The following is a 27,016-nucleotide window of genomic DNA, read 5'->3' on the forward strand; positions in this document are numbered from 1 at the left end:
CAGAGCGCCACCCGAAAAGACCACTGAAGGCAGTATGATCAGTGTGCATTGCATTCTGCAGATGAAATTGTTCAAATGTTTATCGACACATACTATAAGTTTTATTTTTAAAAATCTGTAATTATTAGATGTTAATATTGTTAAAATGACAGAAGAAATTGTACTGTGTTCCATTATTAATAGAGACATAAAAATTATCTAGCAACACTATTATTATTTTCTTAGATAGCTTTCTCAACACATCAGTGTAAGGGACATGGCAACTTGAGAGCATCCATGCCCTAGAGATTAAGGCCAATCTCATTCTTGTGAACAGATTTATCTCATATTCACTTTCTAACCATTTCATTCACCATCAGAATGCAAATTGGTGAGAATGTACTATGACTGAAAGAGAAGAAAACTCAAAAGAAAGCATCTATGTTGTGATGTGACCATCACACAGACATACACTGTCACGTGAATGAACCTGCTTTTTTAATCCAACAGACATAATAGATAACAACTGCTTAGTTTCCCCACAAGGAAGTTTTTAAAAAGCAGGTACTTTGTTCTTTTTCAGTTCTGGTGTAACAGTTCTTTCCAAAGCATCTTTAAAATAAAGACAGCTACATCTGAAAATACTAGGCTTTCAAGCAATGCTGCATGCATGACCTAATGAAACTAAGAAGAGCAAATGCTTACCTATTTGTCAGTGTCGTTGGCAGAGGATGTGCTGCATTTGGTGGCACAGTTGTGTGAGTGAGAGGAGAAGGGTTCTGTGATATCGTGGCAGGAGTCTGAATTACGCCATTTAAAGCCCCAACAATTCCATTGATTGCCAGCTGGTTACCTGGCAGAGCTCCAATTATTCCACCCACTGCAGGAATGGTAGATGTTACAGTCTGCATTCCACTGCCGAGTGCCCCCACTGTCACACCATTGACCTGTTGAACTCCTGAAACTCCTGTGCCGTGCTGAGCTGGACTTTGCCCAGCAGGTGGTGGAGTGGAAAGAGCAGAAGAACCACTGGTGCTTTGCCCGCTGGAGTTTATCTCCTAATGAAAACACAAACGCTCAGCTGTATCAAACTTCACACTGCTGCAATATAATCAAGACACAATATTAGCCTAGTAAAAATCTACAATGCATGAAAAAGGGAAACTAACAGTACCTGATTTAGGACAGGAAGGGAGTTATCGGGTAGAAAGTTGCTTCCCAGGTGAGGACTTTTGCTGCTGTTCAAAGAATCAGTGCCTGCAGCTAAAACAATGATTTGAAGAAGAAAAAGAGAACCATCTTATTTCCTACATCTGAAAAGCATAGTCATTATATTAAACACTTGTGCAAAACTGAATTTATTTTAAATATACATGCACTAATAATGGCAAAACACTGAAATATTTATGTAAATTGAATTAATTATTAATTATAAATTTTAAAAAATAGTTACTAAGAACGCTGCTGTCTCATGGCAGCAAGCAGCCTGTTTGAACTGAACTTTTAAAAGCACTTCACATTGTTACTTTTGTTTCCTGTCTGGTCTTGCAAAACCTATGAGTTTGGTAAGACTAATCACTGTAACTCAGTTTCACCTCTCTCCTTCTCAAAAGTTTCACATGTAACATACATGCCATTTACTTTAAAAAAATCTTCAGGATTACTGATTTCACAAATTGCATTGTAGACGGAAGGAGTAACAAAGCTACCCCACTTATGTTCTAAGCAAACAGATAAGAAGCAATGGTAATTTTACTAATAGACATAAACCTTTCAAGACGTTTTGACCGAGATCAACATTAAGAAGAAATCTACTTCTCTTCCCTTACCAGCCTGAGCTGAAAACACATGCATTTGATGGGAAGGACTGGGATTGGATGTTATTGTTGGAAAAGGAACTGAAAGCTGGGCATTCAGTAGCTGGAGGCGCTCCTTTTTAGCAGTCAGGTTTTTAATCTGTTCTTCTAAGCGACGATTTTCAACTTGAAGCTGATGTAATGACTTCAGCATGCCTAAAACTAAACAAAAATGTTGACCAATTAATTTAAATCCCTGAAAAAATCCAGTGAAGAGGTTATTGTATTAAGAAATACTGTAACTTAATATATTTTAGGAGTTTGCACAGCTACAGAATTCTAACTAGTTTTTAACAAATGTATTATTAGAGTATACTTTTTACTTTTATGGTGATGTCCTTATTAGATTTTTAAACAAGGAAGCTAAACTACTGTTAATTCCTTTTGAACTAAGTCATGATTGCTGCATGATCAACATTTCTGCCAGTTACAATTGTGATCTAATACCATGGTATATTTCTGAGACAACCTGATGCCCCTATGGAAAGGACTACATGCATGCCCTCTATGACAAAATATTCTGAAGGTCTTCACACGCATATTTAGAGTCCAGTGCTTCAAGCCAACACCTGGGTTAATGCGCAAAGACCTTTTGTAACACATGCAATCATTTGTTTGATTACAGTTTCTGAACAAACTGTAATATATTTGTTTCTGATGCACGCATATCCCCTTTTGAAAACTGCGGCCATAAACTTATACTGAAGTGGGAAAAGATCCCTCCAGGAACATGCACGATCAAATGATATTTCAGAAAAGGATATTTAATTTGAGTTGTAAAGTTTAATATGCCAATATACTCCTAAACAGTTTCATGCTGGGTTTTTTAATTGTCAGAGCAGGAAAGCTGTTCTGTTGAGTCCTTACATAAATTTGAAAGGTTTTTTGGTAATCAATGAAAACTTTTACTCTGTTTTTATTGCTTTTAAATCAACAGACTCCAGCTGTTTTCAATGTCCCTCTAAAGAGCACCCAGCAGGGAGTAAAAGGCACCCTGCTGTCCTCTCCATGCCCTCTTCTTGGGGATAACAGATATCCTCAGCCAAAGACCATCCCCTTCAAATTTGGATTTTGGATGAATTTTGGGGCTTGCATTAACCAACAAGACAGAAAGTTCAGCCATTACAGCACCCAAAAAGCCACTTAGAAAATTCTAAATTGTATTTGTTTAACATGACCTCTGAGCCTAATACAGACACAAGTATACTGGTACAGGCACATCTGGTCATTTCTCAAGGATTTAGCTTTTTATCCCTCCTCTTCAAGAACATACAAAGGGACTCTCAGTGTGCCCAAATGAGATGCAATAAGACTTAGCTAAACCTGTCCTCCAGCTATCATGTTTAAAGGATTATCCCTGCATGAATTTCCTCACAATTAGCATTTTTGTCAGGGCACCATTTATATATATAAAAAAAGAAAAAGAAAAAACTAGCTAGACTACATTTCACTCACTTACCAACAACTAGGAAGGCATGTGTAAGAATTTTTTTTCTTATACTGTAAAATAATACTTTCAAACTATTCAACCATTCACGTATTTGTAAATGCAATCACATCCATATGAAATCAGAGTATCATTTCTTAAAGAAGATTCACACAATATTTTGGTTATTCTCTTTCAAAATATATGCTCTCAACTCTCCATTACAACCCACCAGAGATCTTCTATCCCTGCACCCATCCTGGCCCAAAGGTTCTGGAGAAACACACTGTCAGGAAAGTAATGTTCCATACCAAGAGACAGAACCATGTTTAAACCGATTAGTATACTTTAGGATTAGTATACTTTAGGATTAATATACTTAACATTACCTTTCAACCATATAGAATTCATACACGCTGCCCGGTTGAATATTACAAGGTCATCAACATTTAGTGGTAACCGCACTCAGTATTCAAAATATCAGATCAAAATGCATGAAGTACTTACTGTCACTAGGGGTGCCTTGCTCAAGCAAGAACTGTTGCCCTTCACTCCACTGCCTCTCCAGAAGCTGTTCTATAGTAGCTGGTACTGGGGGCAAGTGGTCACCGCTGTTATTTCCTGACTGATCATAGTGAATCTGTAAGCTATTTATGGGAGACCTGTAGAAAGATTATAAATTAGACTTAGGAGAACAGGGATCAGAGAGGAACTCCGATCCATCAGTTTCTTTGGCCACTGCTAGCCTCTCACAAACAAACATTCCTTGAGGTTACCTTAAAACCTCTAAGTCTCATCACCGTTAAATGAATAAACCCCAACGTAACAGTTTTTGGAGGACGTTGGTACAAAAAGCAAAGTTTAAACTATTCAGTAAATTAACTTAACACTGCTCAGGTGGCTAATATACCGTGTTTCCCTGAAAATAAGATATGGTCTTATATTAATTTTTGCTCCAAAAAACACAGTAGGGCTTATTTTCAGGGGATTTTTTTTCATGTACAGCAATCTACATTTATTCAAATACAGTCATGTCATCTTCCTTTGGTTGCTGCATAATGGTGGAGGGCAGGATTTCACTTAACTGGGTCTTATTTTCGGGGTAGGGCTTATATTATGAGCATCCTGAAAAATCATACTAGGGTTTATTTCCAGGTTAGGTCTTATTTTCAGGGAAACGGTATGAAATATGAACATAAGAAAAATTTTACTGATCAAGGAATTATAAAAGCTTTGCAGAAAATATACTTTAATATAAACTAGTGAGGAATACACCTAGGAAAAAGCAGACAAGTAACAGATTTGCCAAACTGTCAAATAAGTTACTGCATTCCCTTCCAGTTCCTGTTTGATTTTGCCACAAAATTAATTTGCAGTTGTATAAGATAAAGAAAAGTATGGCTTTGCAGCCTAATCAAACATCCACAGAACATGCCCCAAGGAAAAACTATAGAACAATGCAAAGTGTATTCCAGTGACTTATTTAAAGCCAATACTTCTCTATGACTTTGGATCGGACCTATGAATAGGTAAACCTATAAATTAATAAGATATACAAAACAAGACCCTTTTGAAATATAAGAGCAATCACTATGACAGGCAATAAAGAATTAAAGACACATGTCGACAGTAAAGCTAGTTCAGGTCACAAAACAGAAAATCCTATCAGCCCTTAATATAGTGGATATGGTAACAATTTTGAAACTTTTATTTCCTAATTTTTAACACACATGCAAACTACAGAGCACGCTGGAAGCTCTTTGAAGACTGACTTTACCGAACTTCTCAGTGTCAAGCACATTTGTCTCAGCAATGAGAGATATGATTACAGCTGCAGCCCACTAAAATTACACAATTGCATTTACAGTTAGGCTTTTTACAACTCATACTTTAAAAAAATCAAGTAAGCTTTAGCAATTCTCCCTTTAACATGGATATGAAGCTACTCAACATGTTGATGAATTCAAATACAGTATTTCCTGCCTATATTACAAGCAAACTGTGACTTCCTTCGGATGTTCACAATTGTTTGAGGTACAGATCTAAAACATGGAACCATAAATACCAAACAATACATTGTCTTTCTGCACCTGCCCTTATCCACAATAGAAAGCACACACAAAAAGGCCATATATTACTAAATCACAGCTCAGACTTATTTCATTGTGACACTATTTGCATGTTATCACATGTCCTGTTGATTCAAAAATGTATTGACCAAATCTTGCTATTGTCCATGATGAAACTTATAAAACAAATAATGTAATTTGTCTCTTTTCACAGGAATTCAATGTTGACTAGATTAATAGATAAAATGAATCTATGGACAAATTTCCTATGTGACAATACAAGTTTCAACTCATGGTTACTTCTGCTGCAATGCTAGGCATGACTACTCAGTCCTAAGCTCCATTAAATTTAGTAGGCCTTATTTTCACTATTGTGAAATTATTGGTATACTTTTAGGGTACTTATAAATTATAGCTGTTACACTATTACCACTTACATGGGAGCTGAATAGGAAACATATTACTAGAAATCCATAGTTATAAGAGACATAGAAAGAAAAATTGTGGTGGCGACAGAAAACGAAGTAAGAAATGTCTCATTTTCTGGTTTGTCGTATGATATACAGATTTTACTTTACAAAGCAATTTGACAGGAAAAAAGGGAGCATAAGGACCTCAATTTAACTATCCTTTTTATATATATAAAGATTACTAGTGATGTTAGATAGTGGGACTTACAAAAGAGATGATGAAAACTGAATTATATATTGTGTAAATGTATAAACTACCTGGGAAAATACTATCAGCACTAAACCCATTTGCACTATGGATGATATCTGGCAAGAAGTTATATAAATTAGTAGCAACTATATGAAAGACAAGAGAACTGGTATTTTGTACATATTTAGACTTTCAGTGTATTTGATCTTAAATAGTTGTAAACAAATTAAACTATATGTTCAAGACAGAAGCCACTTAAACTGGAGTTAATGCTCTTCTTAAACAACAAAAACAAGTCACAAGAACATAAAATGCCTGATAGAAATTCTGTTTTCATAAGTTAACATGTTGTGAAAAATCCTAGCCATGAATATACAGTTTTAGTTTCTTTAGGAGGTTGCCACTCAGGAAGCAGATCCTGGAGATAATTAACTACAAACAGCAGCTTAGTGAGCTGCAGAAATCATAGCAAAACAAGGAATTAGGAGTATTAGCAGAGAGAAAATAGAAGGAATCAAAGTTCTGCTCTAAGAATTCCCACATTATATCTTTTGAAGACATAACTAATTTAGAGATTATATTTTATACCCAGGAAATATATTCTGTGAATGGCTAGCAGAACTGTTGCAATACTCAATCCCTTTGGTATCTTAAATTTAAATTTTGATGATGCAGTACAGGAGTCTAAATAGTGGAAAGAAAATATAACACTTCTTTATATTATTCAGTTTCACACAAGAATTCACACATGTAATTAAGTATTTCACTATATAAAGTACAGTGAACCTATATTTCCATTTCCACAGAAGTGCTCAAAAATGCAAATTTTTCTTATATAGTTTGCATTAAGTGTTAGCAAATTAAGATGAGATGTCCACCAGGAGTTGTTAGTCAATATGAACAGTACACTTATCCACATGTTTTCAAAGGGAAGGGTTTCTCAAGCACCACTGCTGTACAACCTTCTTTCACTAATTTGGATGCACTGTGGGAGCTCTATATAAGCCCTATAGAAAGGCTTGAAGACTATACAGGCCTAGAGGGCTAGTAGATTGCACGAAAACTAAGCTCAGAGAGAGAGAGAGAGAGAGATGGGGTGGCCAGAGATCATCCCATACCTGCCTCCTTCTTCAATAATTCCTCTGATGCATTCTTACATCTATACACAATTTTATGCAACAACAATCCAGACACCCTACTTTATATACAATGAAGAAGAAACTGAGCTTCAACACGAAAATCAAATGGGTATAACATAAGTATATTTAAATGCTGGCGAAATCAAAGGACTTTAGCTAAGGGGGGAATATTCCCTCTGTGACTTCATTTTAAACTGTTCCATCTATCTAAAAGTTCTTTAAAAAAGGAGAAATATAATACTAAAAAAAAGAATTATTTGTCAGTTTATACCTTTGTTGACAAGCCTAGAGTTCTAACACCATAGGAATAACCAAATACATTACTTCCTCAGTTTTATTTAATTTAAGGTAAGTTAATATCAGCATGTTATAAATAGTCCAAGTAGAGAAAAAGCTGTGTACAAAAACACAGCCATATCTATCCACAATTGTAATTGCTACTTTCAATTGTTCTTAAAGTTTCTAACTAAACTGTGCTTTAATCTGACAATCAATTTAACTGAGTTTTAATATTCAGAATGTACTGCTTTTAAATTTTACTGTTTCTCAATTATACCGTAAGCCACCTTGGAACCATATATGAAAGAAGGCATGATATAAATAAATAAATAAGTAAATAAATAAATAAAGCAGAAAAAAATAGAAAGTATAATCTGCAGTCAGTCACAGCCCACCACGATAAGACTTTTGGTGCTTTGTCCCTAAGAAAATGCTGGCCTGGTTTATAGAGGTTTATATATACTTCCTGCCAGTCTTTGGGATTTGCAGGCTCTTGAAAATCAGGCAACAGATCACTAACATTCACTTTACAGCTCATTTACTCTGGTACATGACACAGCACTCCTGATTAGATAAGGGACATTGACATGCCTCCACTAACAATGTTTTTTATTTATCACCAACTTATTAAATAACTGCATAGATTGTGTTAACAGTATGTTGTGCTATTGTACCTTTTTTTTAAAAGGAAAAGCTTTAGAATACCATCCAATAATTATGAAGAATTTTTTTATTGAAAGAACTCTCTGAACAGTACAGCTCCATCTTTACATGACATTAATCAACAAATGCTATTTCTTCAAACAAAAACACCATCCAAAATAAACTGAACTAGTGATAATTTAATGTTTGTGTCACTTTACTTATTTACTTATTTATTTTTATTTATTTTATTTTATTTCACTGTCCCTAATATAACATTAAATTCTTCTAACCTATAACCTACCCTTACCCATTGGAAAAAAATGCTCACATTCAAGATTCTTAGAAAAGCATAGTTAATATTTCATAGCTCAGTAGCTATGTGTGAAATTTTCTGTAAAATGCTATAAAATTAAGTAGCCATAGTTGAGCCAAGATCATGTAAAAATGTGATGAGTGTAGAGTTCCCCAAACCATTTTCATATCTGAGGTAAGAAATTCATTGTTTTATTGTGTAATCTTAATTAAACTGGTTTTGTAAAAAAAAAAATTTCTAAAATATCTGGACACTTAATATATAATTCATTTCAACCGAAATGTAAGTATGACTGATAAGTTTCCACACCTTAAAATATTTTCTTTGCCTTAACTCTTGAATGTAAATATTGCTTACCGTGGTGAAAGACTTCCTCTGGGTGAACCTCCCCTGCCAACAAGACTCCGGCCATTGTCTCCAAGATCTTGATCTGCTGAGTAAATATTTCACAGCCAAGAGTGACTCTTTCTGAGATAAGATTTTGAGATGTTGCAGATACCGAGATAATTCAAAATGTAATCCAATATCAGGGAGTTGCTAATGCAAGAAAAAGCTACTAATTTAAAATAGCTAACTGAAATGGGTAAGGCGTTGTCCGTGCACATTTCTGTGGGCATAGAAAGCCATGGATTAGCCTCACTCCTTTCATTGCTTTCAGTTTCACAGCACAGAAGCATGGCTTGCATTCCCAGTACCCTCCCCTCAGCCACTTTTAATTTCTGCAGCGAAAGTAATGAATCACAGCTGTGGACAGCTAATCTGTATGCTTATCACAGCAAATCCCCAGGCTTTGTATTTTTTTTAACACTTTGCATCCCAGGAAAACTCATAAACTGCTCTGTGTAATCAGTTTTTTCAAGAACTTTCCACCCAAAAGTTTTACTAATGGTATTAAGGCATATGTTTAAAAAGTGGCTATTATATATAGGCAAAAAGACAGAGAGACAGCAAGATATATTTAAATTGTCTCACACAAACACAGAAGCAGTCTGCTTGGTAGGACTCAAAAGGGTTATTTTTCCTTTGGACTCTCAATAAAATAACCCTATTTGCCCCCTTCAAGGTTGCCCTCCCCCTATTCTGCAGAAAATGACCTCTGGCCTCTTAGAGGGCAAGACATGACTGATCCATTCTTGGTAAACTGCTAAACTCATTCCCTTCCCCCAGACAGGCATGGCTATTACGACATGTCAACAAATCCTTAAGGATGGAATGAAACAAAGCAAATCCAGGACCTCATTAAAATTGTGTGTGTGTGTTTTTTTTAAGAGAGCCAGTGCTATAAAAACATCAATTGGCAAGTATTCACAAGATTATTAAATACTATGGGGCCTGCATAACAAGATCTCAGCCATACAAATCTGTGTATCATACAATTCCATGAATTATGCAAATAAGGTTTAACTGTTCACAACAAAACCTAGTACTATGCTACTCTCATTGCAGAGAACTAAGGAAACTGAACACATCAATCACAGAAGTCACAGGAGACATTGTTGCATTCCTGCCTGCTCACAACTCTGTTTAAACATTTACATTTCAGACAGTAGAAGCCAACATAGTGTAAAACAGCACTCTCTTCCAAGATTCAGCAAGCTGTTCAATAGGAAACAAATTAAAGCAAGAAGCCAGTAAATCTAATTTCTGAAAAAGATTGATACAGCCAAAAAGAAATACTTTGAAGATGTCTAACTTGCCTGTTTGACTGTTTTCAGATGAAGCTGTATGTGCTGCTATGGACGAAGTAGCATTTAGCCTACTGACATACATATGAGTTGCAGGCAGGCTGAGGGATGATCCAGGTAAGGTGTTTGCCTACATAGAAATGGAATGAGAATCCTGAAAATCTAGGATCACATCATCATCATTTTATAGCATTAAAAACAATTAAATTTTCAATGCAGCTAATCCAAGAACTGGAGTGGTTGTATACACTCCAGAAACTAAACTCTGAACAGAAAAAATAGATTGCAAAAAATTCTGAACGGTGTCTCATTCTCACATTTTTATGCACAATTTAGAAAAATCTTTATGAAAGCATTCCACTGTTCAGTGTGCAGCATAAGAAATGACATGGATTACAGTGTCAAAATTACCAGTATCCAAAATGCTGAGTATAAAAAGAAATTGTCACATTTCAAAATCAAACTAGCAATACTAGGATTCAGCTCCACAGTGACCATGTGGTCATACTATTTGTTCAATTTAATTCCATCTTATTTATTTAAAAAATCGGAAAGGCATCAAACATCTTACAAAGGCTTGGATTCTTTACATCACAAGAAGGCAACAAGGGTCAAAAGGTCCCCTTTCTAGCCATATACTTTAATGACACTGAGTCATCGCTCCTTTGCTATACTCTATCATTAGTGAAATCTGCATATTATTTGATTTGAGTACACAAGTGAACAAGTTTTTGTTTGAGTTTTGTTTTATTTTACAGAAAGCAAATAGTCATTACAAACATGTTTTCTATACAATGAAGGGCCCAGCAATTCACAGCTCTGCCCTGACCTCCTTATAAGGAATGCATTTTTTGGCAGCTGGCCAGCATGGCTTACAGAAGAGCTCATCCAAAGTTTGTATTCATTCATTCGTTCATTCGTCCATTCATTCACATTGCTAACCACAATTCTGAAAGTCTCTTCTGGGACTTAGGCCAAACAAGTGAAAATGAACCCTTGAATGGTAAAACTAAGGAAGCTAGCAAAACGCTGAACTAATCCAGTGCAATAGAAACACATTTTTTTCTCTCAACTATCTTACTTTCTGCTAACCTATCTTGTTTAAATACTTTCCAAAGCTTGGTGCAACAGATGAATTGCCATTACTTTTCCAGAAGAATGTTTATAAAATTAGTATACTATATATTTCAGTAGTGTGGCTATGGCAAAATGAAAATTCAATGCACATGTGAAATTATACACAATTTAAATTTAAACTTGACAAAGAACATGCAAACACTATTTATAGAATAAATTGTCTTGTGAAGTACAGCTTAATTTTACCAAAGTAAGCCTACAATCATAAGCTCGTTTACTATAAAATAAACCCCACTAGATAGGGTATATATAATTCTCAGTAAAACTTGCTACACATTTTGCCAAGTTCAATGGTAGACTGGCTTTACTTACAAAATTTAGAATTTCAACATGTTTAAATCTAAATGGGTTTTGTCTAATGATGTGCAACTATATACAAAATACAAAAAAGCCCCAACCTAACAAAACACACATGCACATACACATGCACATACACATGCAAACAAAAATATTTATCTTCAAATAAATTTTACCTGCCATAAGATTCTGAACTGAAAAATATTGTATACAATCTCAAGAGAGGCTGGGTGATATTTCATTAACAATATTTACATTCACTTATTACAAATTATTATGTATTAGCTGAAATCCTTTTGTGCAGCCCAGTTTGTTCAGCCATGATGTGAGTAGCAGCAACGGCAAACTGTTGTTGACCAAAGGCTTCGCTATACACAACTTTGTGTCATTTTGTGCACAAGTCACATGTATCCTGAAATCACCTTTAATCAGCAGTGATTTGCCTTCAATCAATCGCAATTTGCTACTACTGATGATACTATTGCCACTGTACTGCATAACAGGATTTTAGCCAGTATATAATTATAATACAATATAACAGTATCAGAAAAATATAATTAATGATGTAATAAAGCTATTAGCCATCCTTGTATTCAAGTTTTATAATCCTTACAAATAAACCATTAGGATTTGTGATCAAGACACTGACCATAAAAAAGCTAAAAGAATGAGGCTACATAAAATGCTGTTATATTTGCCACTACATCAATATATATTTTACAACGGTACGTCAGAAAGAAAGTCAGGTACAAAGAGAAAATGCCTCAAAAAATGCAGATTTCCAACAACCTATCAAATCAGCACACAACATAATCAGTATGGGAATGAAGCATAAGAAAACCAGTGAAGCTGACCAAATACTAATGTTCTTACAACATGAATAGCTCTTCCATTTCACTATGTAAGAAAATCATAAGTGCTACATTTTTTGAACTTAAAATGTTAGAAAAGTGAAAGGAAACAAAAGCAAAAGCAAGATTTAGAGATTCTTAGAATCAATTCATACATACAGTTGTGCAGTTACAAAGACTCAGTACTTATAGATCACTCCTAAACATCTTTATATGGAAGCAAGACCACCTCTTGCTTCAGGTAGTCAAAATGAATACATAAAAACGGCAGGATCATGGCTCAGATTAGGCTGGCCCAAAGCACTTAGGGAAGCAGCATAAGATCTTTATGCACTCTGTAGAGATCACAAGGGGGCTTCCAAGCATGTTCATAGAGAAGCCTCCATATAAATACTAATTATAGTTCCAGTTTCAAGACTAATTTTATAAATCAATATTCAGGGTTCCTGATCATGCAGAGGCTTCTAAGCACATTCAACTGCACATGCTTTAAAGCCCTCTTCAAATTGTCATGATAATTGTACAATGATGATGCTCACTCACATCAAGATGGCGAGATTATGGTGGTATCTGCATTGCTAGGCCTCTTCACATGTCAGTCTGAATCCCTGAAGCCAGGTAGTGTTCAGTGATTCCTCCTGGTAGGCAGGCTTAGAAATACAACCTTTAATGTATGAAATGGTTCTACTGAAAAGGACAAGGTGACAGGAGGCAGGAAGGAAGCTGTCTCTGAGATATCCATTCTGTGATAGTTCATTCACATATGACAGTTGCCACTTGCATGGATCCACTGATCAGCAAAGTTAATGGATTACATATGCAAATTTAAATTCATTTGTAGAAATCACACTACAGTCTTTAGAAGATCAGAGAGCTAAATGGGGGAGGATGAATGGAAGCAGATACAACACTGGAACACTGAGTATTTGTAAAATTATTTTTCTGCTATAATTAATCCAGAAAAATGCAAGTCTTTACACTTAATTTCCCCCCCCCCAAACCCAAAGAAAATCCCAAATTTATATCCAACACTCACTATTGGAAACAGGATGCTTCTTACTGTTCTCTTTAGTTGCAGATTCTATATTGAACATGACTTCTAAACTGGGATGAAATGTTGATTTATAAAATTGGTCTTGAAACTGGAACTATATTCTAAACCGTCTTCTTGATAAGGAATTAGGTGGTAGATGAAGGAAATTGGGATTAAAGAGTATTATTATGTATGCAACAACTTAATTAGGAAAGAAAAGTAAGCATAGTATTAGATTACTGTGCTATTTAATTGGGAAGTAGAAAACCATGTTTTGGCATGTTTCAATGATAAAGAAAGCATTTATTAAACATGCAAAATCATGCCGTCAACACTCTTAAGGTCACGGATGTAAAACTATGCTCTATTTTAAAGGAGTCAGTTTAACTGGAAATACCAACTGAAGATGAACATGTGCTTCCTACTGTATCAGAATTCTTTTTAAAAATACCTGTCTGAATGCTTAAATATACCAAAAATACATTTCTAGATAATGCAAAATGCTGAAGACATAGAACACATAATACAATATGTTCACATCAATTTGAATACAGTTGTATATATGCCTTACCTTTGTACCTTTTAAGACTGAGTAGGCCCATGTTTTGAATAAGCTACATTATTTACTTCTTCCTCTTCATAAGAGTTCTACATGTTGAGATTTGGGCTAAATAACATGAGGCAATGATCTACTGGTCCCCATGAACAGAGGTTTGAAAGACTGAATGGATTCTTGTTTTCTTTCCTACCTACCTACATAGTCACATTACAAGTCAAGAGAGAATATGGCTGAACCGTGTCTATGTCCCATCAAGCCATTCTCTTCTGGCCAGTGCAGTTTACTCTTACATCAAAAACCCACCGTGTTATTTCTGCACATCCAAACTAAAGTAGGAAAGGGGTGAGCACGACTGAAACTACTGCCAATCCCCAGTGCAGTATCAACAATATTTCACGTGGGAGATGAAAGAACCTATATAGTTATTTCTATAAGCGGCAAAAGTGGTCCCCCGCATAGCGACGATAATTCATGCAGCCAAAATCGTTGCTATACGGATTCATCGCTATGCGAAATAAAAAGCCCATAGGAATGCATTGAAACCTGTTTAATGTGTTCCTATGGGCAAAAAACTCACCGTTATGTGAAAATCCTCCATACGGCCGCCATTTTCGCTGCCCGGTAAGCAAGGAATCGGTGCGAAAACACAGTGGGCGGCCATTTTTTTTACCCAGTGGCCATTTTGGAACTGCCGATCAGCTGTTAGAAAAACATCGCTATGCGAAAATCGGTAAGCGAAACAGCTTACTGATCATCGCAAAGCGATTTTTTCCTATCTAAATTGTAGCAATGCAATCGCAAAAACTTAATCGCTATGCGGATTCGCCGTTAAACGGGGTGCCCGTTAAGCGAGGCACCACTGTAGTTTGAATAACCTATATATTGCATAACCTATATACTGCAAAGAATATTAATTTGAATAAACAAGCAACAGAAAGGGAGGAATTACTTTTATCTTCTGTAAATAATATCACGAAATGTTTCTAATCTTAAAAACCAAGCAAGACAAGTTCCCAGTCATCTTAACTTTTAGCTATTAAATAATTACTGATATAGACCCCATTCTTGTCTAAATTCCCTACCAGTAAGGTTTTAATACTCAGCGTGTGATGAGAGATGAAACCAAGTGTGAACAACTTTCAAGTCCCATGAGAAGCTTGACTGTTGAAGCTGTCAGGTTCAATTGCATCATTCCACATTATTCAATGCCCCAAACTTCTCTCTAATTGTTAGGGGCTTAACATATTCAAAACCATTGTTTAGGCTAATGCTGAAATGCCCACAGTTGAGTCTCCATAAAGAAGGGGGAGGGATTTAATTGTACTTAAACCATTACTGAACTCTCCTTCATTCATGATAGGACAACAAGAAAAGACCAGGCTACCAATTTTAGAGCTGTTTTATAATCATTTTATATCTAACCAATAGTTCTACAAGGAACTATCTTTTTGTTAATAGTTGAGGGTCACTATTCTTTCCATACTTTAAAAATAAAATATGAACTATTTCATGGTGGAATGTAACCTGGAAATATCATTCATATAATTGTGTACGTATTTGTTACTTAGATTTTAATTTTAACTGCAGGTCAATCTATTCTGATACATATCTGAGCATACAATAGAATATGAAGTTATGAAGTCCAATAAATAATTATTTCAAGTGCCACTGTTGCCTTTTCTCATGTAAGTTTTACAACCAAAAAAGGCATTTTGTCCCTTTTTTTACCACAACCCGTGTCAATCAATAATGTAAACTCTACTGATATTTAAGTTAAACTGCAACAGCAATTAATCTAAACAGGCCCACTGGAACTAAAATATGGTTCTATTTTTACCTTAATCACTATAGTTCAAATAAGCAAGCCTTGCGCAAATTTAATGAAATTGAAAATTTCAAATAAAATCAAAAGAATAAGGAAGGTATATCTTCATTTGAAGAATATGCTGTATTTCCTAAGGAAAAGGAAAAGCATAATAGCAGCTTGATGGTCTGTTAGGAAGAACAGATAGAATCTTCCTTCTGTATGAGTATAGCCATAATTCAGGCTTTTAAAACTGGGGTATAGTGAATACATAAAGAGGTGGAGATTGCTAGCGTTGCCCTCTCCCCTGCCAATCTCCTCACATGGAAAGAGTACAGTGGTGCCTTGCTTAATGATTACCTTGTTAAACGACGAATCTGCTTGATGATGAGGTTTCTGCGATCGCTTTTGCGATTGCAAAATTATGTTTTAATGGGCAAAATTCACTTCCCAACGATCGGTTCCCTGCTTCAGGAACCGATTCTTCACATTATGACGATTAAAACAGCTGATCGTCAGGTTTCAAAATGCCTGCCCGCTGTGTAAAATGGTTCCTTGCTGTGCTTTAGGATGGATTTTTCACTGCACAGGCATCGGAAAATGGTTGCCCTATGGAGGATCTTCACTGGATGCTGAGGTATTTCGCCCATTGGAATGCATTGAACCAGTTTTCAATGCGTTTCAATGGGCTTCTTTATTTCGCTTGACGAGGATTTCGCTGGAACGGATTATCCTTGTCAAGTGAGGCACCACTGTAGAAGTAGCAGGACAGTCCAAAAGCCCTTCCTCATATCTTCAATGCAACTCTATTCTGAACACCTCAGAGTCTTTATCACATTAAGATTTTTAAAATATTTATCACTGGCGTGAAAAAAGGGTGGGGGAAGATATCTGCTATGAACTATGTGTTGTAAAGAATGGTGGAACATATCACAAAGACCAATGGGACTTTTCTGCCAGCAGCTGGGTGTTCTGCTAGGGTTTGTGCTAGTATAACAATTAGAACTCAATACCATAATAAACTGCTACTACTGCAAGGCAGCTTGTGCAAGTGGAAACAAAGCAATGAATCTGATACTTGTGCAAGAACAGAAACAGGCCTCACAAACAGTTGAGTACCTGTATTGGTGAAATGACACTGGAAGATATAATTGAAACCTTCTATAAACAGAACAGCATATGAATACAGACAGGACCCGGGGGGACCAAACAAAGATAAAAATTTATATTGAATGTGGACTTTGCTGATTTCTGTTACCTAGCCATCTACACAACCAATTCAGAATTAAAATAAAGTTAGAGTAAAGCCACTGAAACAAATGGGACCGAAATACTGTCGCGCCATTATCATGGTACCCAAATACAGCAGAAACTTTTAGTAGGGCAGATAATTATCTTTTGGTGATCCTACTGCAATGTTGAATTTCCAGATTCATTATATCTGTCACTGACAGTCATGCTTTAAAAACAGAACATATATACCTTTTATTCTTTTTGGACAAGTTTATCTTAAAGGTAGAAATACAAGATAAGGTTTAAATGAGATGAAAAAAGGAACCAAGTTAAATGTAATGCTTCAAAATCTGATATAGACATATCCAGCTTCTAAAAGGCAAAGAATGAAGGAACATATCACAAAGAAATATTGCAAAAACTTTTAAAGAAAATTGATTTCTAACTTAATCACTATTGTTGTTGTTGTTGTTAAATCATTTAGTTGTGTCCGACTCTTCGTGACCCCATGGACCAGAGCACACCAAGCCCTCCTGTCTTCCATTGCCTCCCAGAGTTTTGTCAAATTCATGTTGGCATCTTTGGTGACACTGTCCAACTATGTCATCCTCTGTCATCCCCTTCTCCTCTTGCCTTCACACTTTCCTAACATCAAGGTCTTTTCCAGGGAGTCTTCTGTTCTCATGAGATGGCCAAAGTACTGGAGCCTCAGCTTCAGGATCTGTCCTTCCAGTGAGCACTCAGGGTTGATTTCCTTTAGAATTGATAGGTTTGTTCTCCTTGCAGTCCAAGGGACTCTCAAGAGTCTCCTCCAGCACCACAATTCAAAAGCATCAATTCTTCAGTGGTCAGCTTTCTTTATGGTCCAGCTCCCACTTCTATACATCACTACAGGAAAAACCATAACTTTGACTATGCAGACTTTTGTTGGCAAGGTGATGTCTCTGCTTTTTAAGATGCTGTCGAAGTTTGTCATCGCTTTCCTCCCAAGAAGCAGGTGTCTTTTAATTTCGTGGCTGCTGTCAACCATCTGCAGTGATCATGGAGCCCAAGAAAGTAAAATCTGTACCTGCCTCCATAATCACATAATCACTAACCGAAGGTTAATTTGGGGTGGATGGTACTTCCTTTCCAATTGGTAGCATAATTAGGATTTTGATTTTAGATTAAGGAACTTGCACAAAAGGTCAATCCTAAACTGGGGAAGGGGAAGTAAAATGGCAGATCATACAGTATTTCCAAAGCCTGGGTTGGGTTTACCTTGTTCCTCCTTATCTCCCCACTTTCCGGCTGCTTGCAGTGGGAAAGAAATACCTATACAAAAAGCTCCAGGCTGGTGTAAGAGAGGTTGCCTCCAACCGCTTGCACCACACTACCTTTCAAAGATCAGCACCATGAGAACCTCTGCCAGCAGTAGAGCTATATTGTAGCTATCGTGCATTAAATATATGTAACAGAAACTGGCTATCTGGAAACGTGTTTTTAGTGGCAAAGAGACTCATTTGCTCCACTCTAAACTGCTCCAACAAGCAGCTTTGGTGATAAGAACTGCATTTAAAAATTAATTTTTAATTCTTATTTTCAGTTCTCAGGATTAATATAGCCAAATGAAATAACTTTTGACAAGGGGCAAACTTCTCTTTCAGTGCATGTGAGGCCCAGTAAGAATTTAACTATGGAACAGCACTGCTGTAACTATTTAACTAGACAACTGTACTATTGTTGGTAGTAATTTTAAAATACAGTATTAATTAGGGAAACATGAAGCAGACTGCCGAATGAAATAATATTATTTGAAGAATGAGCAGATGTCAAACACTATAAAATCCCCACAAAATCTGGAACTACGGTCGGATTTAAAAGGAAAAATAAAGACCAATAACATATCTTCAGAAATTAACATCTTTCTGTCTCTCTCTGCCCTATGTATAAATATATAATCAGAATAAAGGTTTAACTTTCAATCAGGTGAAACAAGTATAAACTTTAACCTTGATATTGATATACTGCTCTCTTTAGCTAATCTTCAATACCCTATAATTTTATACTATCCAGCTCAAAATGCAATGTTAATATTAGCTCTTTAAAATATGTGATTATGCCACTGAATATGTGTTAATAAATTTTTCACAAAGGTTTGGTAGTTACCATACCATTCATTTCACAGTAATATTTGACAGGGTAAATACATACCTTTTACCCACTGACTGAGTCCAATACTGCCTACTACAAAGTAAGACACATAGTCTTGTAGCCTTAGTAAGTATAATTACTAATAAAATCTTAAAAGAGGCTATGTTTACCTATAGTTTTCTCATTGTAATTGTAAAACTGAACAATTTCTAAACATTTTTTAAAAGGCCAGCTATAATAAAAACACATGTGGCATGTTATTAAAGAAGGTATATTACAAAGTACACTATTGCTCCATGGTACATACTAGACAAATTTGAAGACTGGTCTCTATGAAATGCTTGAAATAATGCTTCAATTATACACACAACCCATAAGGACTCTGTCCTGCCATGAAAGTTGGACAACTAATATAGAAGACTTTCCACATAGTCTTTCCCAAGTTAAATCTAAATTCACACAAGCTATTCTTTTCACTGCATTTAAGCTTTCATTGATATATACAGGTTATGCACCATCAAGTCACATCTGACTAACAGGAACTCTAATACAGCTTTCAAGATACATGAGATATTTAAGGATTGGTTTTACCAGTTTTACTCTCTTGGTGAGTTTCTATGGTCAAGCGGGAATTTAAACCCATATCTCCAGAATCCTAGTCAGTCATTCTACCCAATATACTACATTGACTTCCATACACACACACATTAAAAAAAACACAACGTTCTTCATATTTACCAACACTACTATTGTCTCAGAAAACCTAATCTGAAGTAGTGCTACACTCAGTTCATCTAAGAGGTCAATGTGCCTCAGTTGCCAGGAGACTGATGGTTGCTACAGCAGCATCAGATAAGCTCAACCAAATAAGCTTCAGATTGAAGGCAGAAAGCATTTATTGCTGGACTTAAACATTGATGCAGTCTGGAATGCAGTTGTGTGCACAAAATCATGCCACTGTCTATCAGTCTTGTTTAAATATATGTATATAGGAGGCCTATAGTACTGAAATTTATTTATTAAAAAGTAAAGATTTTAACTGGACCAAATACTACAACTATGATTCCTTTGTTCTTCTAGCAGAGTCACATGTAATGTGGAATTTTCCCTCTGGCTGTAAATTCCTCTCTACCCTCAAAGTCCCCAGTCATAATGACACAGAAAGAAAAAGGGTTTTACTTCGTTTTGTCTAGTATTTGACAAATAGTATTCAAAAGACATTTTAAATAAAAGCAGATACACACTAACCAAATTCTTTTTATCATGTCCTATCAAGCTTTGTCTTAAACATGAACACAATAAAATGAAATGAATTTTTCTGACAGATTCAGGAAATGATACACAAGATGTTCACTATTCTTAGTGTAAGAGGAAGGGGAAAGAAAACAGCTTAGGTATGACTGCTTTTATTACAGCCAGCCAGAGGGGGTCACTGCAGAATGATAGAAATGGCACTTTCCAGAAGAACACAGAAACTTGGGACAAAGTTCAGGGTCTGACATAGAATGCCCCCAGAAGAAAGAGAACTTCTACAGACAGTTGAAATGAAATAGTTAAAACTAATATTAAAAGTGCACAATTGGCAAACAAGCATTGTGAAAGCCCATCACCATAATTATTATGAATACCTCTAATAATATATCATAAGGAGAAACCTATATGGCAGCACATAGTATTGTCTATTGCTAAGTCCCATTCAGTTCAATGTAGTTTACTCACAAGTAGTTTGGCACAGGCTTCAGTTTTGGCAATCCATGTGATTATAACAGAGTTTGGTGACAGTCCAAAAACGTTAGGCTTGTTATGTGTTAGCCCTTGACTAGCTCCCAAATGAAGTCCTTTCCTTTTATACAAAGAAATCTAACTTATCTATTATTTCAGTATAGTGCACTGAGGGGCAAATTGCACTATGTATAAAGAATAAAATGTTCTTTAAACACATCAGAAGCCAGGCAGAAAAGCAGCAGAGATGTTAAGTGACAGATACATGAAAGGAGAAATTGTGGCAAAATTGAATGACTTTTTTCAATCTTTATGACAAAAGATCAAGCTACATCTAAACCATTTTTTCTTGTCTTATACATATGAATAGATGAAGACACTAAGCTGTCAATTTCAGTACAGTGGACCCTCTGCTTAAGGAATTAATCCGTATTGGAACTGTGGCTGCAAGTCGAAAAGTCTGTAGGTCGAATCTCCATTGATCTACAATGCATTGAAAACTGATTAATCCCATAACCGGCGGTTTTTATTCTATTTTTGTTCTATTTTGGTTTTTTTCTGGTCTGTAGGTCGATTCTCCGGCTGCAAGTCGAATCTAAATTTTGCAGCCAGAGAAGTCTGTAGCTCGAAAAGTCTGTAAGTCGAGCCATCTGTAAGTCGAGGGTCCACTGTATTCTTAAAGAAATTAAACAAGGGGAGGGGAATTCAACAATTCACCAACATATTTATTGAGTATTTTCCTTTCATCTTATAAACAATTTTGCATACAGAATTGTTACAGAAATGGGGAAGTGTACATGCTGAAGTGAAGTCCATATGACTTTTGTCATACAAAAAGCCTTTAAATGCTCTGCCAAATATTCAAACTTGAGTATGGTTTGCCATATACTGGGAGTGGCTAAATGTCAGGAAACAGACATGTGATTAAACAAACTTGTCACAATGCAGACAAGTTCACAGGAATCTGCACTGAGACGGGTACTCTTCAGATTAATAAGAAGAATTTTACATATGGGATAACTAGGAAGGGGAAGAACATGCCCGATACTGTTCATAAGCTTTGGATAAGCACAGTGAAACCTATGTGAAGCAGGTTCCTGCTGCTAATGCATTTACCAGTGAATGGTAAGATAGGGATTTTCTTTTTTCTCCTTTCAGGTGCAGTATGGCAAAGATAGGCTGGAAAGTACTCTGCAAAATTCTTTCTGCTTATTGCACATGGCATTAAAAAATCACCTGTATACCACATACAGTACACTTTGTTCAGAAACTGGCATATAGGACCCTATAGTGCCAATTCTATATTTTATTTATTTATTTATTATTCAATTTCTACACCGCCCCTCTAGACAGAGTCTATAGTGCAACATAGTGTATACATCACTCTGTACTTGCCTTTAGTAAGACCGATGCGCTTTTTCTCTTGAGCAAACTGATAATAGTAACTAAACCCCAAATTCATAGTTGGACAATATCTTTATGAGAATCACAAATCCCAGAAAGATTATACAAGCTCTTTAGTTCAACAGAATTGTTCTTTAAGCTAGGTGGTACCAAATGCAAAAATTAGGCCAAAACCTTTGTCCATGAGATATACAGTTTAGACTTAGTTTCATGATGGAGCCTGTAGCAGACTGAGTAATTTAGTGAGTCATAGCTGTTATAGGTATCAAATTTACAGCTTATATTTTGAGATTAAGAACCTTGACCCACAAAGGCTGATAGCCAGGGCCACTCTGGGCGGTTTACAATGGCTAAACAGTAACAATAACATAATTACAGGATATAATAACATCAATAAATTATAAAAGTGCAAAATAAAAATACAAGAAATATAAATAGAATGCAATAAAATGAAATAACATGAAAAGCATGGCAGTAGATTAGATGTTACATATCTGATATATGCAAAACAAGAGTTAGTCTATACTATACTACTTAGTGGTTAAGGAATATATGAAGCAGTAAACCAATACTGTGTATATATGTGAGAGGTTTCATATAAATGTCACTCGAATGGAAGAAGATAACCCAGGAAAGAGGTCCCCAAAACTCTTTATAGATAGTAAGAAAAGCAACTTTGATTTAGGTACTGTCTCTTATTATCTATATATCAGAGTCACTAACAAACAGAAGTATTTATGCAGAACATTTTGTTTTCCACCTTCTTCAATTGTTCAGTGTAAAATTTTACTTACATATATGGTGTGCAGATACTGAATTTTATGTATGCCAGTTTGTCCTCTGTCCTAAGAAGCCTTTTGTGAAATTAGTGAAGTGAAACTAATGTGTTAGAAATAAGAGAAAAGCCTAAAAAGTGAGGGATAGTTAACTATTTAGAGTACTTTTATCCCATTTCTGTATTTAGGATGGAAATATCTACCATGCTTCATTCTGAGGATGGAAATATCTACCATGCTACACAGCTGAACAGTGTTGTCAACTGAAACAGCAAATACAAACAACTGATATAGCCCATTTACCACACTAAGATTTACCATTAACAATATATGCCATAACATACCTGAGTTGTAGTAACAGCCATAGTTACTGAAGATGTAGAAGATGGAGACAAAGTTCCCACTTGTTGCACATGACCAGAAGACTGCTGAGGTAAATGTGAGCTGGAAACAGGAGTGCTAGATCCTGAGCCAGACACTACGTTTGGAAATGACACTGCTACATCATTACTGCTATATATGCCTGGGGGGAAAAAACATACAGAAGTCTTTCTAGATGAATTAACTATGTTACTTACTACATAGGCTAGATCTAAGTACAATCTTGCATCATATGTTACATAAAATCATAACTTAAAAACTTGTTAAAGCCATGTTAAACAGGAACAAAAAACTAAGATAAGTTTTTTTTTTGTTTATGAACAGGTTTGTCTTCTGGCAGAATTTTGTTTTGTTTGGCCTGAGGGTAACAAGTGTAATAAATATTCTAACTTTGAAGAATATTTATGTCATAAACTGTTAAATTGGTAGCAACTGTACACCAAATAATCTTAATTTAACTCCTTTCACAATAAAATCGTCCTTCAAAACTCACTTTCTTCAAGGTAATATCTGTGTTTTAAAATGTATGTCAATAGTTATTAAACATGTTGGTAAGCATTCTGCATTTCTGCCCTTCCATGAACTACACTCAAAACACTTAGAAAACTTTTAGCACACGGATGGCTAGGCTGCTTAGAGGGCAAGTCTCTCTCCTGAACATGAGATCATCATACACGCCTTTGTTGAAAGCATGCCAGACTAAGAAACCAGATAAGCACTTTTACAATAGTCAATGCATCACAGAGTACTCTTTCATTTTACACCAAGACAAGCTCCTGCACTTAGCATTCTTTGCTTGAGAAGCAGCAATGCTTTAGCCAAAGGGAATGTTAGCGTGTGTCCTCGCTGACTGCTGACACTCCTAACGCTTACCTGTAGGTTGCTTTTGATCTTGCTTGGGAAACAACTAGGAAATACCATACGCTTACAGGAAGAAAGCTGGCATATAAAACAAACAATTTCTTAAACCCAGCCAAAAAGCACCACCAAAAATGGAAAGGCACTTTGGAGGCCTATATAGGAGTGCTCAGATTTTTTATTTCATTTGTCAAATTGGGGGGGGCTCCCCACACACACACACCTCAGAGTAGGTTGTCTTACTTCAACTATGCCTAAACTGAAGAATTGCACAGAGGACAAGATAAAGCTTCTGGAAAGATTCACACAAACATATCAATCTTGGCTACAGTTTTCCTGGACAGAGAGCACCTGGGCAATTCAGAGGAAAGCTTTTCAAGAAGGGAATTGCCACATCAAAGAGCAGGTTGGCAAAATGGAATTCCACAATTGGTTGCAACACAAGTGATCTACAGAGCCACCCCTGGTATTTAAATGTTAGCAACCAACTAAAAAGTCTGTACTATCTAAACCAGGTTGAAAGCTTGATGTAGGAGGAGGATGCATGAGAAGGGGGGACAGCTCATTAGAGCAGAAGATGACAGAAGACCTGCGTCTCTGTGTAGATCTCTGTACAATTTTGGTAGACTAGCAAGGATTTCTGACTCTTGGTTATTTAACAATAATGAAAACAATGGGAACTTTCCTGGCTGAAACTGTACTGCTGAAATGAAGAAACATTCAGATAACCAAATGTTAATTTTTACTGAAATAACTACAAGCTCTGTTCAGTTTTGGTATGCAGTTCTTTAGCCCAGAATTCTTTTATTCTAAGTTTTTATCTTGTGCTCCAGTCTTTTGGTTGGTAAATCCCATGGTTATGGAGGAAAAGAGTGAAATAAATGATGCAAAGCCTGAAGTCGGCACACCCCAGCTTTACAACACATGGGCTGTCAGTTTTTATCTTTGCTGTCAGGCAAGAACAGTCATTTGCACAGACTTCAAGGTTTTTTATCCACTATATGAGGTAATAAGGTGAAATGAAGAAAAGACAAATCAGAAGTGGAAACAGTGGACAATTAATGAGAACTGAGACAGGAGTGACTTAGGGCATATAGAGATACTGAGAATTTGAGGTTAGAGCTGATTTTAGTATGTGGTTTTTCAGTTTCAAGAAAAAACACCAAAAATTCATGCATCTAGAGGTTTCAATAAAAGTGACTATGTACTGGTAATTCATTTTGGGGGTTAATATTTAAGAGTTAAAACAAAGGCGTAACAAAAAAAGGCTGATAAAGTAAACTGCAAATCACTGGTTCCTGTAACCAGAAAACATTGTTGTACAATGGACTTCCACACCACTTAGTCAAGAATGCATTAACCACTGCAGCTTGCATAGTCACTTGTGAAGCACTATCTTTCTGCAATACAGCATTGGTACTGCATGCATTTTCAAAAAATTTCATGCATTTTCATTTAAGTCAGAATGAACATTGTCACATATTAATAACTTTGTTTTATGTTCATTAGCAAATAAAATAATTTCAAAAACATTTAATTTTATTGAGTGAGTGAGTGATTGATTGCTCTTTCATTGGCTGGAGCCCAGTACCAAGCCACTACTAGCCTACTAGTCACTTCCACTGGCATAACACAATTGATGTAAAACAACTTGGTGTGCAACAGCAAATCACTACAAAGAATTTTTAAATTGCAGCAATTCACCAATAAGATTTATGCCAACTGCATTACACCACAGTAAAAACTCTAAAGGACTACATTATATTTAGATCATATTTTCAGTAATATTAAACAATGCTGACATTTTCTGGAGCAAATCTTTCAAAAAGCAGGCATCCTATGGTACCTTGAAGACCATTAAGGGTTTTGTGGATTTAATTTTCAGAGGCTAAACCTACTTGTCACCTCCTGTTTTTCAAAAGCTTTGTCACTGAAATTATTTGGCTAAAGAGTTGGAATAGCTGAAAATGATTTCTTATTCAGTATGAAACCTGATTTTTAGCACACAAAAATCTTCATTTTGTTAAAAAGCAAAGGGGGAAATTACCTTTATGCCAAATGTTCTGCTCCTTGACTGCCCAAATGTCTGGGTGGCCAACAGGATGATTCCCACACAAGTAAGGTATCAGAAAAGAACCACAAGATTTGTGGTAATTAATAATCTTTATGGGGAAAGATGCCTAAGGCATGTGGGGCATACAAAAAATGCCAAAACATACTATAAGATAGAATAGTATGGGCACAAAATACTGAGTGACTGAAGGATGGAATGGCATATCCTGGAACAAAGCATAGTTGTCTAATTCCATGAACTAATAAAATGATTAGTTCTAAGTCCCACTTACAAATGTTTTTAATTTTCAACACTGAGCATTTGTTAACAAACAACACCTCTATAAACTATAATGGTAACTCGGCATTTCTAATAACAAGGTAAAACATGTTACAAGGAACCACTGTCATTTCAAAATGCTCTGCCCTTCTAAATGCTAGTCTGAATAAGAAATTCCATCAAAACAAGATAAAAATATACAGCTCTGTACTGGGTGCTGCCTTTTTTTTACTTTTTATTTGGTATTTAATATCTCTTTAAGGTGCTGGAGGGGAAGGAAAAGAGGCTGCAGTTCTACCCAAGTTCAAATACTGGTAGCTGACTCTGGTCCTTTAAACCCCTTGTACCCAGCTAGACTATTTATCTTCAGCAGAAAAACTCTGCCCACTCTCTTTTAAGTTTATAGACTTGAATCAGAAGGGAGCAAAGGAATACTTGGCAGAGT

The 27,016-nt window shown here is 35.9% G+C and overlaps 1 protein-coding gene across 7 annotated transcripts in view; it reads right to left on the reverse strand.

Annotated features, from left to right (window-relative positions):
• MLLT10 (MLLT10 histone lysine methyltransferase DOT1L cofactor) overlaps positions 1-27,016 on the reverse strand; it is a 144,363-nt gene that overhangs the window by 4,926 nt on the left and 112,421 nt on the right. For 5 of the 7 annotated variants that reach the window (XM_073003068.2, XM_020801776.3, XM_020801788.3 and 2 more), the window contains 7 exons: positions 23,345-23,523; positions 10,064-10,181; positions 8,724-8,799; positions 3,769-3,923; positions 1,809-1,997; positions 1,154-1,242; positions 685-1,037 (listed from right to left, as the gene is read on the reverse strand). In XM_073003068.2, coding sequence (XP_072859169.1) covers positions 685-1,037; positions 1,154-1,242; positions 1,809-1,997; positions 3,769-3,923; positions 8,724-8,799; positions 10,064-10,181; positions 23,345-23,523 — 1,159 coding nt within the window. The remainder of the gene's footprint in view (positions 1-684; positions 1,038-1,153; positions 1,243-1,808; positions 1,998-3,768; positions 3,924-8,723; positions 8,800-10,063; positions 10,182-23,344; positions 23,524-27,016) is intronic. The other 2 variants (XM_020801806.3, XM_020801758.3) reach the window with 1 other exon arrangement.

The sequence above is a fragment of the Pogona vitticeps genome, chromosome 6, assembly GCF_051106095.1.
Source record: "Pogona vitticeps strain Pit_001003342236 chromosome 6, PviZW2.1, whole genome shotgun sequence".
NCBI classification, from domain to species: Eukaryota; Metazoa; Chordata; class Lepidosauria; order Squamata; family Agamidae; genus Pogona; species Pogona vitticeps.